The 15081-nt window shown below is 45.5% G+C and overlaps 1 protein-coding gene across 3 annotated transcripts in view; it reads right to left on the bottom strand.

Moving 5' to 3' along the window:
- PFKP (phosphofructokinase, platelet) overlaps positions 1-15081 on the bottom strand; it is a 58635-nt gene that overhangs the window by 30001 nt on the left and 13553 nt on the right. For all 3 annotated transcript variants that reach the window (XM_077303876.1, XM_077303877.1, XM_077303875.1), the window contains 6 exons: positions 8827-8904; positions 5388-5577; positions 4415-4580; positions 2959-3003; positions 2771-2879; positions 1130-1225 (listed from right to left, as the gene is read on the bottom strand). In XM_077303876.1, the coding sequence (XP_077159991.1) occupies positions 1130-1225; positions 2771-2879; positions 2959-3003; positions 4415-4580; positions 5388-5577; positions 8827-8904 (684 nt within the window). The remainder of the gene's footprint in view (positions 1-1129; positions 1226-2770; positions 2880-2958; positions 3004-4414; positions 4581-5387; positions 5578-8826; positions 8905-15081) is intronic.

Raw genomic sequence — 15081 nt, 5'->3', positions numbered from 1 at the left:
AAGAAATCATATATTTCCTTTCTCCTCTTGGGCCATGAGCCTTGGATCCAAGTGGTCCAAATCTGTGCCTCTGTGAGAGTATACCCTAGCTTAGTGTTAGCCTATGGTTCATATTTGCTTAGTTTAATATCGTTTACGTAACTTTTATGTACCATTTCTGGTAATGATTTTTTTCCCGGCCTTGGATGGTAATAAACCATTCATTCCTGATGTTTGAAAATCTCTATCCTTCGTTCAATTTCAAAAGACCCAAGAAGTGTAGAAAGCCATGGATATATGTGTGTGTGTGTGTGTGTGTATTGTTGTTGTTGTTAGTTGCGAAGTCGTGTCCAACCCATCGCGACCTGTGGGATCTGTCTTAATCCTGAAAGTTGTAACTGCTACTGAAAGAGGATTCAGTGTTCAAAATAAGCAATGACTGCAAACACTGGAATTGCCTGGGAATTCACTTTTCTGCATAGTGAAAACTGGAGCAGGGCATGTATGAAGCGCAAAGCTTACTCACAACATGGAATTCCCCCATCCGAGGCATTCCAAAGATTTCAACAGCAGGAATGTATCAGCAATGGAAATGAGGATTATCTGACGCTACAATTTTGACAAAACGCACTTTGCCCCGCTTCTTGCAAACACAGGGAAAGGGCCTCACAACGTTAAGTTTATGGCCTCCCTACTATTCATGCACATGAAGAATTTGCCTAGTCATCTTGGAATGATTTTACGGAAAGCTCATCAGTGCTGAATTCTCTCCTTTTATAGCACTTCGGTTTCGCTGACTGGCTGAAGCCCATCGTTTAATGTAACAGTTTGTTCCACCAAGCCTTGGGGAATCATTTCTGCTGGATTGGTAGCATAGTTAACAAATACCAGTCAGTCCTTGGACTTTTATTAACAAAGAAGCAGAAGCCCTTGAAGCCCAGAACCAGGGGTAGTCAAACTGCGGCCCTCCAGATGTCCATGGGCTACAATTCCCAGGAGCCCCTGCCAGCATTTGCTGGCAGGGGCTCCTGGGAATTGTAGTCCATGGACATCTGGAGGGCCACAGTTTGACTACTTCTGGATTAGACAACATGAGAGGAGGTGGTCCTACACCATCAACAGATTGTACGGCTGGGAGTTTGAGACTTACATCCTTAATCTGTTCTGAAGTGATAGATTTGTTATGGCAGTCGATGGCACCTTCGGCTACAATTATAATATTCAACCTTTTCTTTCGCGCACGGTTCTAGGGAGAAAGAAACAGGACAACGTTAGAGGAACTACTGCGAGCAAAGAGTTGGACATCGAACTCTGGGGGTCCTCAGAAAGCGCCTTCAATGAATTGCCACTATTACCTTTGCTGAAATCAACCTATGGACCCTACCCGACTGCTGTTTTGCAGCATGCACTAGCAGAATATCAGTGCTTTGCTTCTGGGCCAATATGTGGTCTGAAATTATTATTATATTATTAATTAAATTGACAGATAAAAGAAAACAGTAGCTTTCAAAAGCAGGGCATTCATTCAACATTAACCTGTCGTCTCAGGTTTCCCCACATGTTTGCCACAGACCCTTGGCATGTTACAGAGGATTCCGGCAGCTAAGAAAGCAAGAAACGCCGAACACAATTTAACCCTCAGCAAGATAAAGACGGCTCACAAGGTAAAAATGCCTGCTTCATTTGCCTTTCATCAAATGCCTTCTAAAACAAGACCATTTTAAACACTTTCCCGAATTCTGGAGGTGACGACATTCTCTGCCACACACGCAGGTAAGACATGACTTTTCAGATAATAAAGTGATGCTTGATATCTGTCTCTCCCTTGGTGGTTTTGGGCATTATTGGTGCCTTGTTCGTACTGGCGTCGTAACCTGGGAGACACCCACCACAAAACACTCAGGTTGTTTCCCGCCACTCTGCTTTAGCCCACAGCAACACCGTCCTCCCAACACCAAAGACTCTCCCATCCTAAGAAGATCCTCTAAAACCTAAGAAAGGCTATTTGCACCAGAGGAAGGTGCTGCAGACAACTAAGGATAGAACCCCATAATTTCACCACAACCAAGTTCAGAAGATCAGTCCTTTCTGGAATGTTACCCATTCCGGTGGCCAACCCTTCAATTTTGCCCCAAATCCACTTCTGCTTCAGCTACTTGAGAACTCCCCCACATATCTGCTCAGTAAGAAAATGGCTGCTAATCTGTTCGTTCGCAAAATAAAGATCTGGGCATCATCAACACGTTAAGGACATTTACACTGAAAGCTCCAAATTGTCTCATCTAACGGCCAGACATTTGTTCACTGTTTGCAATCCCTACCCAAATCTTTCATTTGAGACCCTAGTTTTTGGTGGTGGGGGGGGGGGAGGTTTGAGTTTGTCAAACAGCTGCCATTTTCCTCAAAACCGGCGACAGGATAAAGCCAAATAAATTTGGCTATGTAATGATATTGCTGAAACAGTGTGCCTATTTGGAACAAATATATGGACACCAAAGCAGCAAAAATTGAAACCTCTTGCCTCCTGAATGTATGAGAGAGACAGCAGGCTGTCTGCATGCTGATCAGGGAGTGTGACTTGTCTCTTCTGTATCCCAATTAAAACCACGGCTGGAAAAGGAAACCTTGAAAGGTCATCAAAAGACGGTGAGTTTCACAGAGTGTTCCTGGAACAGGTTCCCAGTTTTAGCTAAACCCCAAGGACAAGCTCTTGTTCAGGACATTATTACCAATTGGAGGAATGCCTGGCTTCCTCAGGACATCATCCAAAAATCATTTGATAATGGTTTACCTCGGAAAGCCTTGTGCACATCTGGTCTTCCCATCCTTGCTCAGGTGGATATTCAGGAATAAAAACCCAGTCTGCACCACAGGCTAAGGCACTAACAAGAGCTAGGTACCTGGGACAGAGTCAGAAAACTTTAGTAAGTTGATGAGCTAGATATTGCTGAAATGTTTACGACTAAGGAAAATACATACCCACAGTGTCTTCCCATCACTTCCAGGACAAAGGTCCTCTGATGGCTATAAAACAGACAAAAAAACAATATGAATATTTATTTAAATATTTATATCCCACCTTTCCCCATGGTTCAAGGTGAGATATAATGCCAGCACAGAAATTGCAAAGGCTAACGGATTGCAATCTGCCTTCAATTAAGCAGAAAGGGCCAAATTAGCTACTCTGGAGTAGAAGATAACATGAGGCTCAATAGCACCCAGTAATGTTATTATCTTTTTAAAAAAATAATCACAATTACTGGACTAAAAAAAACAATAAAATAAAAATTAGTCATAATAACATGCCTATCTGCTTTCTAAGCAGAAGATTTTAAAAATTACGTTTAATAATTGCAGAGCAGGTAAAAACACAAATGTTACACTTTTCCTAAGAAACTTTCCCTTTTTGCTTTGGCCTGTAAAAAATAAATTGTCTCCCAACATTCATCCAGAAAGTCCAGAACAGGGAAGCAAAACCTTGTGATGGCAATTTGGCTGAAAGACTGCGACTAGCTCAAAGTCATCAAGAAAGCTTCATTTGGAACATTTTGTTCCCCATATCCAAGCTCAGACTTGAGCCACTGAATTGCAGTAAAATATAGATAACCTTTCTGAGAAAAGACTACATCTCATTCCTCAAATTGACATTTCTTTCCAGTAATGGTTTATGCTTGACATAAAGCTAGGATTCCCCGCTCCTGTTGGTATACAGAACCAAGGCTGAGTCCTATGCATGCTTACCAGAGGCTTACAAGAGAGTAAGCCCCATTTCTGCATAAATACCTGTGGAATCGTACTGAAATTATCAAACTACAGAAAGAAGAATACTAAAAAAGAGCCTGACTTAGGAGCACCTGATTCATTAAGAGCAGAAGCCGTCCCTTGCTTAGATATCTGTAGGTTATTTTAATACCACTGCGTGCATGTGCTGATATGAGAAATACCAGGCAAAGTGACAAAAGGACTCAGCTGCTCTGTTTAAGACTCCAGTAATGCTTGTCTGGCTTGTTTTGGGTATACAAGGTCAGAGGTTAAAAGCCACTGCTCCCAGGCTGCCGAAAAGCTCTGTGATTTCGATGGTGTTTAAACAAACGGTGTGATGTATTTACACCCCAAACATCCCAGAGGCCAATGCTGCGGATAAAACAGAAGAATGTTCCGACAAGCTATTCTTTCCCAACTCTAATTATGGGTTGGGTCCAGCAAGCACTTCCCACTGGTGAAGAAGAAGAGGAAGGAGCACCAAAACGTCATGCTGGGCAGGCATCATGGGATCCACATGGACAAAGGCCATGCGTGATGTGGGCTGAATTTCGCACTGAGATACTGATATGTTACATGGAATGCCCAGAATTTCAGTCTTGCCTTGAGCTGTCCATTTGCCACATTTAAAACCCGAACGGCTATTGCTGCTCCCTCTCTGTGACTGGAGTACCTTTGAGCAGTGGTCATGATGGCGTCCACCACCTCAATGATTCTGTGCAAGGCCGAGTCCGTGCCGATGGTCATGTCCGTGCCACAGAAGTCATTGTCGATGGAGCCGACCATTCCCACAATGTTGAGGTAAGCGTGCTTCTTCACAGAGTCTTCGTCAATCTCGCCTGCCAACAAGAACAGCCCCGAAATGTTTGACCAGTGCAGCTTCCACGTTCTCATGCACAACATTAGTTAGACAACTGTGCCTCTCAAGGCCTCTGTAAAGATTGTATTGCTACTCTACGTAAGAGAAAAGTGAATTAAAGTTGAAAAAGAATTCTGTACTGAATGAGAACTTTTTCCTGCTTCAAGGAGAGCTGAGAGGCATTGCCCCATTTTTCCCCTTTGCTCAAGTAGTTACTCTCCGCAAACCATTGGCCAAAAGAGACATAGGACAGCAGTCAGCACCTGCTTGAATGCAGGGCAACACAGGCTCAGGATCCAATTAAAGGACATCAAGTAACAGGGATAGGGAAAACCAGCCCACAGAATCTTGAGAAACTGCTACTCAGAGAAGGTCAAGTCCTGACTCAGTAACAGAAGAGAAGAGTCAGCTTCTATACCCCCCATTTCCCTACCCAAAAGAGTCCCACAGTGATTTAAAAACACCTTTCCCTCCCTCTCCACACTACAGACAGCCTATGAGGTGAAGGGGGAGGGGGTTGAGAGAGCTCTGAGAGAACTGCTCTTGGGAACATTCCTAAGAGAACTGTGACCAGTTCAAGGTCATCCAGCTGGCTACATGTCGAGGAGCTGGGAATCAACCCTGGGTTCTGGAGTTCTTCAAAAAGCACTGAACTAGTTGTAGTGCCACTACCTTCTATAGACCCCATACTTCAATCATGCCTTTTTTCAAATCATGCAATAGCTCGGAGCACTGGTTCTAGTGACAATCGGGGAGTGTTTTTTACAAGCTGAGCGGCAGAACTTACCACTGCGGGCCAGCTCATCTAACAGTCCGCTCCATTCTTCACGGAAGAGATTAGCACCGGTTAAGCTGCCGTCCCCGCCAATCACGCAGAGGTTCGTGATGCCACGCTTCACCAGGTTGCGGGCTGCCTTCAAACGGCCTTCCCGGGTCCGGAAATCTTTGCAGCGCGCGCTGCCAATCACTGTTCCCCCCTACAAAGGAAGACGGCAGGGCTCCATTTCGATCTGGGTGCTGCACGTTGTACGTTGTGAGACTCACCAAGCCTTCTGTGGAAAAAATGCCCACTCCCTTTGCCATAAGGACCACAGGTCTACCCCTGAGTCACCGGGCACTGGGAGCCTAGGGCAGGCCATCTCAAGCAGGGTTTCACAAAACCCTGGGGTTTCTAGGTGACCCTGGAAGGGTTTCCCGAATGGGTGGGAGTTAATTCATTTTTAACAGATTTGTAAAAATTGTTAACGTTTATCAGGCAACCATATACGGTAATGTTGACCTGCGGCCTCCCAAAAAGGCCAATGATGGACCTGTAGGATGTGGAAAGGGGAGGGTCCTTGGGTGGACCTGTCCACAGCTCTGCTTCCCAACCATATTCTTCATGATCACCCCAATGTGGGGGTTTCTCGAAGCCTGAAGAATGTTTCAAGGGGTTCTCAGTGGTAAAAAATTCGAGAAAGGATGGCCTAAGGGGAAAGCCTGAGTGGGTATGTTATGGGCTACAGGTCCTCCCCACTCTTTTTATCCATTTGGTAAAATATGAGAATAGAAATAACATCAAAGAGCGTAATTTTCTTGACCTGTGAAGCTGCGACCACTTTCACCCATCACATTACCTTAAGGACGATAAACCAGCCAGTTTATTCTACTCATGGGCATTGTTTATTTGATCTACTCTCACAGGCGAGGTAGTGTGCTAATTTCCTATAGGGAGCATTTCAGATCTGTTGTGTTTTGGAGACATCAAATGGGCAGCAACTGGGATCACAGCCAAATCCCCTTGGTCCAACAAGGATGGCCGTTTCTCCATTGGATGTCTAGGTCTCACAAGTCCTGATCTACAAAGAAACCGTGAAGGACCAAACAAGGAAGCAGGGGGTGTATCATTAATTTCAGATCCACACACAAAGATATACGTTTGCTTTCATTTGTAACAGATGTGTAAATCATCTTACAGTTACCTCCCTTGCAGGGCTGTCTTAGCAGCATTTTGACCCCCGGGGCAAAGCAGGACACGGGGCCCCCACCTACCCAACCGATCACAGGAATAAAAACGTAAATTTTCGATAACATTAAACTTTAATTTATCAGCACCTCTAACAAAATCAGTGTTTCAATGTTTAAAAAACCCTGCTGCACAGCAAAGGTTATTCAATGCCATACCACGAGCCTTGAACTCGAAAAACAACAAAAATCAACATATAAACAGTACTGTGTCGGCGGAGAGGGCAGAGTACAAAATTACTGTGCATTATTCATCAAGTGTTCAGCACAGACATTTGCGAAATTTCTTTGCAGAGACCTGCTTTCCAAGATGATCTTATGTAAACAGCTGGTCCATTCACATATCCCAAAATATTAAGACACACAAGCATTGGGTCCCTATGCTCAGGGGGTCCCTGGTGCGACTGCCCAGCATGACCGTGCATTAAGACAGCCCTGCTTCCTCGCAATCTTGCACTATCATTTCCCTTTCGTTTTCTTAGCTGGCACTGGTATTCCCTTCCACCACACCCTGAACATTCCTAATGTGCATGATGCAAACACGCTGAAATCGGAAATCCAGAAGTAGAAGCCAGTCAGCAGAGTCTTGCGAAAGACAGAATCAGTTGGGTGAGTCTGGCATGCAATTAGGAAGCAACAGCCCCTTGGCTCGATCCTGAATCATACTTTTGACCTTGACAGAAGTTCAGTCACCTCTCAGCAGCGCGAATGGAATGTTTCTGTATAGTAGTATACAACACTGATGAAAGAGAGAGCGGTTATATAAAACGCTTTGCTGAAAAAGTGTTGTTGATTATGCAGGCCTAATCCCTCTTCTTTTGATGCAGGAGAAGGGACCATAAACCATGCCCAGAGCCTGCCCTCGGAACTATGACCATTTGCTGAGGTGTTAAGCTCTTGCGACTCCAAAACATCTCCTGGCACCTGGCCAGAGGAAAGCAGAAAAGAGGCATGGCATTTGCCTACAACAGGAATACCGTTCAAGCCAAACTAAGATGGTCATTACAGCCAGAAGGCAACATGGCCATGGTTTGGAAACGAGCTTATGCTAAAGCAACGAGGAGCTACATCAGCCTTTCTCAGCTTTTTGAGAAACCCCTGAAACCTTTTTCAGTCTTTGAGGAACCCCAGAAGTGGCACAACCATGCAGAATATGGTTGGGAAGCATAGCTGTGTACATACCCACCTGGGGCCCTTCCCCTGCCCATCCCCTCTAGGCCCATCGTAGGCAACTCCCAGCTATTCATGAAACCCCAGCGTTTCACGAAACCCTGGCTAAGACAACCTGAGCTCCATGAATACAGAGAAGGTCAACTAGCTTATACTAAAGAGATGAGGAACTAAATGAATGCCCCAGCCACTACAAGCATAAACTCTTGTGTTCATCTGTGTTTGTGCTAACTCGGCTACAGTGAGGGCGGACTCTCCCGGCTGGTTGCCAGCACGACACAAGAACACTGCATGATCACCTCCTGAAGTTTAACCTTCAAACAATAGACAATAGAGACTTATGGCTACATTATGGGGTTACCGTGAGAATCTGACCTTCATACAATAGGGCCTTGTGGCTGACAATGTATCATCTTGCGACTGCACAAAGAAGCAGCCTGTATAACTATGCGGCTGCACAATTGTAAATCTCACGTTTCAATCAAACCGGCTTCCCGGAGAGATCGGGAGTTGGGAGTCGGAGTTGTCTGTACCAGCTCTTTGTATGTGTGTATCATTCCAACAATGAACATTACTCCACTGCTCTTCTCGCACTGTGGATGTTCCCAACTCAGGAGCGAATAAGGATTCTTGGCTAATTCAACAGAAAATGCTGGACAGGGTCAGACCACTAGAATCCACTGAATTCTTTGGGGGGGGGGGGAACTTCCTTTCAAGGCAGAACATCTAGCCCAGAGTCTGAAGGACCGTTTACACACTGGAGGTTTCATGCTGGGCTGCAGGCTGGAGTTTTAGTCATGGCAGGTTGCCCCACCTCTTCTTGCACCCACACGGGGGAGCATTTGACCCGGTGCGCCTCATCCGCCCCTGATTTGTGATCTTGCATGGGAGCTGGGGCAGTGAGGTTCCCAGTGCGTAAACGGTCAAGGTGAAGCAGGGCTATACATTTTCTTCCGTTATTCTCATTTGAGCCTTTCAGCTTTCAGGGCTTATTTAAAAACGACACATGAATAAATGCTGGTCTAAAACTTCATCCTTCATTTGTTTCTTACCACTTGGAGGATGCTTGAAACACTTTCCCACGAAACTTCAGCAATGTTGTCACCTCCGTCAACCATGCCTTGGTATCCCTACAGAGAGACAGAAGCTCTTCAAAAGCCTGACAACACACACACACACACAACACAAAAAAAGACTGATGTACGTTAAAATTAAAGCCAGATTTTACAGCTTATATCCAGATGACAGGGATCCGTTCTTTTGGAGAAAATGGCTGCTTTGGAGGGTGGACTATAATTATTCCCCACTAAGGTCCCTCCCTGCCCCAAATCCCACCCAATCCTGGCTCCGCTCTCAAAGTAGGTATTCCCTAACCCAAAGCCTGCCATCCCTATTTACAACATACCTTAATTTGTGGTTTCACGAAAATTGCAAATTATTATTTTTGGCCCTTTTCTCTCCAAATCAGGATTAAACTGTGTCAGAGAATTTCCAAGGCTCGTTCTCATCACAACAAAACATGACCTCTCTGTGCAAGTGAAGGCAGCTCGAGCAATAAAATTTACTTACACGCCAATCCTCTGCATTTACTTAGAGGTCATTTTCACTTTTAGTACCACGGAGGTTACTCCTAAGTGAGTGTGCGTATGGTTACAGAATAAGGCACCTTTCACTAGAACACAGCTTTCAATGGTTTAAATTTAATGCTGCTCAACCACTGAGTTCAAAGGAGAACTAAGGATTCTTCGGCATGCTGATGGTTCTCACTAACTACTGGGGTAGCCACCTTCCAGGTGGTGACTGGAGATCTTCTGGGATTATAACTTAACCACAGCAGGGGTAGTCAACCTGTGGTCCTCCAGATGTCCATGGACTATAATTCCCAAGAGCCCCTGCCAGAAAACGCTGGCAGGGGCTCATGGGAATTGTAGTCCATGGACATCTGGAGGACCACAGGTTGACTACCCCTGATCTACAGGGCAATAGAGACCAGTTCCCGGGGGGGGGGGGGAATGACTGATTTGATGGGAAGATTTTATGGTGTTATACCCCACTGAAGTCCCTCACCTCCTTAATCCCACCCTCCTCAGACTCCACCCCCTCCCGTACAATCTCCAGGTGGAGCTGGCCACCCTGCTAAGTAGTAAGATTACCTAATAGGCGTTTTCAGCATTGTGTACTGTGATCTATAGAAAGGTTTACTGTAAACCCATTCTCCTAGGAGACACTATGAGAATTAGACCGGGGGAAATCTTGGGCTCGTTTAAGTAAGCTTCTTGTTGACATTCTGTCTGACTTGGATATCTTTGTTTGCTAACCTATATTTTAATCTCTCGCAGGGCTGCAAAATAATAAACTAGGCTGATCCTAAATGCTAAACAGAATAATCTGATCACACTATATTATTTTCGTATAATGTGGCTGGCATGTGGTATGGTAACGTTTTAGTTCTACAAAATAATTCTATAACATAATTCTGGTATGTTTTCCTTGAGCCTATATGGTCAATTCCAAATGTTACCAAGATAAAAGGGTGAATCTCACGGATGCTGTGCTACCCACCTCAGGGGAAGATAGGGATACAATCATATATTTTTGTTAGTGGAAGAGCAGTGGTAACAACCACAACATGGTCATTTTCAACCATTCTAATAACACTTTTAAGTTTGGCCATCTTGCACGGGATTAATCATCATCATCATCATCTTCCTTTTGCTGCCCTTCCAATACAGCTCAGGGTGGGTAAGAAACAGTCACCCAATTTGCACTAGCAATGGGACAATGACAGTGTCCATGTGCTATAGACTGGGTGGAGGTTTCAATGTTTAACGGGCCAAGAAAGGAGAAAAGTGAGCAGCAACTGATGCAAAGGCAACTGCGTTTGTCCCCGAGACCAGACTCCACAAACAGGATGTTATTTGAGGATGCTTGGTTTGCATGGGTTCGGTTTCTGTATACCCACTAAAAATCTCAACCATGCTTTTCCATGTAATTTCTTCAATTATTAGAACCAAAATTGTTTCTCTCTCTAGAAGACAGCGTGTGGGTTCGCTGTACATCTGAGAAGGCACTTGTTATAAAAAGGCACTGTCAAGAACCCTTGGGGAAAGCACCAAAAGCTTCCTCCAAGAAGGATTCAGAAAGAGAAACAGTCAGGGCCAGTTTATCCATGTACCACATGTAGCATGTGCAGCACATGCTACAGGTCCTGCACTTCCAGGAACCCCACAAGGTGCCTTCCCATTCATGGATCAGGAACTCTCTCCTCCCTTTTCCCGCTTTAAGGACACTTGGAGTGACATCCCATTCCACTATGGGGGGCCCCTTGGCCATCAGCCTGGCAATGGTACTCTGCTAGGGCCCTGCAAATCCTCACACTGGCTTTGGTGCTACGGGCTCCACAAATCCTTAAAACACTCCTGGGAAAAGTTTGCTCCTTATTTCCTCTGCCAAGCAGAGGAAGCTTTCCACCCATTCACCGCCCTACCAAAGGTAGACTGCAGCAGGATGTGACCAGACGTCACACAAACATGAAGACATAGAACTATGAATCAGGATGTGCCCAGTTTCAATGTCACCTCTACAAGGAACTCACTATGTTTCCTTCAGCAAATCACTCTCAGCCTTATTCCTTCATCCGTAGTCTGGGAATCGTAAATCAAACCTTTTGGAATGCTCTCGGCCTCACCTGGAGATATTTACCCAAACAGATACAATGGACCATACATCTCAACACCGATATTCTTTTAAATCTGCACAGGGCCCAAACCAGCTCCACAGCTGTCCTAAGAATTGATATTTTAAATGAGCAATGAGAGATTGTTACATGTGCTACTTCCAAATTATTCTTTGAGCATCTCTCCAAGGTTTCCAAAATGTGACTTCAACCATTCAGCAAGCAATAAAGGGCTAATTTCTGGTGGTGGTCTGATTCACGGAGCTGTCTTCTGTTAAACCCAACCTACTGGTTTAACTAGTTCAACAACATCTACTGATTTTTGCTCTACAAACAGAGATCTCTTCCAGGCCAGGCATATAAATCTTTTTGCTGAAAACCCCAGGGTAATAAACCCGGATCATCATAAATATATAGTATTTGAGAACATCTGTATAGCCTGTGGTCCATCCCATCCAGCATACTGTTGTATGTAATGGCTGACCAGTTGCCATGAAGGTCCAAATGAACATTGCATAGACCGTTTATACACTGGGAACTTCACTGCCCCAGCTCTTGTGCAGGATGAGGCACACCGGGCCAAATGCTCCCCTGTGTGGGTGCAGGAAGAGGTGGGGCAACCTGCCACAACTAAAACTGCAGCCTGCAGCCCGGCATGAAACCTCCAGTGCATAAACAGTCATAGAGACCAAGGTGCATCCCTGCTGCCATCTCCCAGTACAGGTACTCAGAGGACTGCTTCCTCTGTCTATAAAGACTCCCTTCAGTTACCAAGATGAGCAGCCGTTGATAACTTCTGTTCCATGTATCCATCTAACCCTCTTCAAAGCTCTCTGTGCCTGTGGCTCTCACTACCTCCACTGGATGTTAACTCCGGAGTTTAATTGCGCATTGAGTAAAGAAGAATTTCCTTGTGTCCATCCTGACCCTATCTCCCAGTTATTACATCTCGTGCCCCAAGCCCAATCATTCTACCTCATTTTTAAAATCTCCATCGTGTCTTCCCTTAACCATCTTTTTTGCCTAGACTACCCATCTAGGCTAACAACCCCTGACCAAATCGATCGCCATGTGAGGTGTATCTCTTAGGGTTGCCGACTACAGTTAATCTCCAGATGACCAAGATCAGTTCCCCTGGAGAAAATGGCTGCTTTGGAGGGTGGTACTGTACACTGCTGACGCCCGCCCGCCCTCTCCTCAAACTCAACCTTCTTCAGGCCTCACCCCCAAAACCTCCAGATATTTCACAACCCAGAGCTGGCAGCCCTAAATATCTTTGCCTCTAAATACAGCCCTGGGTAAAGGGTTCCTGTTGTGTACAAATATTCATGAGGAGAGCTGTGCCAAAGCCCTTCCTGGTGGCCATGCTGGTGACATGGGATTGAAAGGCCCTTTTGCCAGCATTTTGGTTCAGGAAGCCAGCAACGGAACCAACCTTACTAGCCCTTCAGCCCTCAGTCAGTTCAAAATAGGACTCATTAAAAAGCATTCCCTATCATACTTTAGCAGTATTACGGGGGGAGTCAGATAAACCTGGAACCATACTTTGCAGCTTGTATTCCAACAAAGAAAAGGGGGAACAAAAACAACTCTTCCGGCCATGAAAGCAACCAGCTTCTTTTGGTCTGGAGAGATGAGAAAACAGTTGTGAGCCCAAAGAGAAGGCCCAAAGACCGGGAGGCTAGAGATTCACTGAATAAGCACTCTGTTGGTTGCTGTGGCAATGCCCCAAAAGGGCTGAGAAGAACAGTACTCTTTTTGTTCAGACACTCTTATGTCTCGCAGCTCTTCAACGGCTGAGCTCTATGCCCAGACGGTCATGGGCATGCGGTGGGCAAAGAGTCCAGCTGAATGTGCTCTGGCACAGAGAGAAAAGAACACTTAGCAATGTCTTTTGCATCCGTGCGACAGATCTCCTTTCAGAGGCCTGAGACTCCGCAAAGATGGACTAACTTTAAAACTGCAATGGGATTGGATCCAGCCAGTATTGTTGCTCCATCTGAACCCAATTCCTCTTCTTACCATAGCCCCCATTCTACACGGCCTTTGTCCATGCAGTTCTCATGATCTTTCCCGCATGGCTTCATCTATTCAAGTCCCATGATCTACTGGCATAGCTACTTTGGGTGGATAAAGGAGGACAGTCCTGCCTTTTTCTCTGGCACAAAGGCTGGTGGGATCTAACTCGGTGGGTTCTCTGGAGGATTTTCCAAGCAGCTCTTGCAGTGAATTAATACCTCCATTTAACACACTAAACTTCCCCTTTTGCATGTTTGAGTTCTTGTATCATCAGCATAGGCTGTCATTTTCCATATAGAAATAATTTGAGTAGCGTATGGGAAGAACTGCATTCTCCCTCTGGAAGTTTGAAATTAGTCCAATCCTTCACTTTGTATTTTAACAAGGGATTTTACCCACACACACCCCTGGGCAGAGAACAGAAAGGAGAAGTGTTTCTTTCGGATCCTTTGCTTTATCTGGGGCCCAGGTCAACCAAATCAAGCTGTCATTGGGGACCTGGGCAGAACAATCAGGAGAAGTAAGGAGGACATGCCTGCCCTGCAATAAGAAGGAAGTCTGAGGGAGGAAACCCAAGAGAGGTGAGTCTAAGGAACCACAATGAAAGGGAAGGGCCTGGGCCAGCTAAAAGGAGGGAGCTGTACAACAGGGGTAGTCAAACTGCGGCCCTCCAGATGTCCATGGACTACAATTCCCAGGAGCCCCTGCCAGCAAATGCTGGCAGGGGCTCCTGGGAACTGTAGTCCATGGACATCTGGAGGGCCGCAGTTTGACTACCCCTGCTGTACAACAAGCCAAGCCAAGAAGGAAGATGGCCAGAGGTTCATGAATGTAATGCAGGCTCTTGGCCAGGGAAATGTTGAGTAAGGGGTAACTGGAAACCCTTTCCTTTCTATCCGGAGGCCTAAGACTATCTTAACAATGGGAGACAGTAGAATCCAACATCTTTACTGGGACTGCTGAGTGGTATGACATCCATTTTGACATCTGAGTTAGGCCCCTGAGTCCAACAAATCATATGTGTGCAGAAGTCTGTTTGTGCATATGGATATCATCAGCTGGGCAGGAACAGGAAGAATGACTGGAGGAGGGGGGTAAAAGAGAAATGTCCTTCTCTTTGCCTTGCCCCTCTTGGCTTTCAGGGATGGAGTGAAACTGGGGTTGCCAACATCCAGGTGGATATCTCCTGGAATTACAACAGATTTCCAGACCAGAGGGATCCATCCCTCTGGAAAAAAACCAGCAGCTTTGGAGAATGGATTCTCTGGCATGATACCCTTTTAGGACCCTCCCCTCACCAGGCGCCACTCTCAAATATCTAGGAATTTCCTAACCCAGAACCGGCAAAAAAACACACAAAAAAAACCCACAACGATGTTAACAAAGGAACGGCTATGAACAAAACAGACTACCTGTGATTTGTGTGCGTGCATTTTTGTGTGTCCATAATCAGTTTCATAATTGCTAAATGTTGAAAATTGAGCTCTCAGGCAGAACAAGAGGGGGTTTGTGCCACTGTAAGAGAGAACCTGTCATTGTAAATTGAGTTAGGAAGGACAGCGGACATGCAAAAGACAAGGAACTTTCCCACTGACCTTCCCCCAGGAGGAAT

This window comes from Paroedura picta, chromosome 11, assembly GCF_049243985.1.
Source record: "Paroedura picta isolate Pp20150507F chromosome 11, Ppicta_v3.0, whole genome shotgun sequence".
Taxonomy (NCBI): Eukaryota; Metazoa; Chordata; class Lepidosauria; order Squamata; family Gekkonidae; genus Paroedura; species Paroedura picta.
Note: the sequence above shows the minus strand (reverse complement) of the source record. Positions and strands in the feature narration are given on the sequence as shown.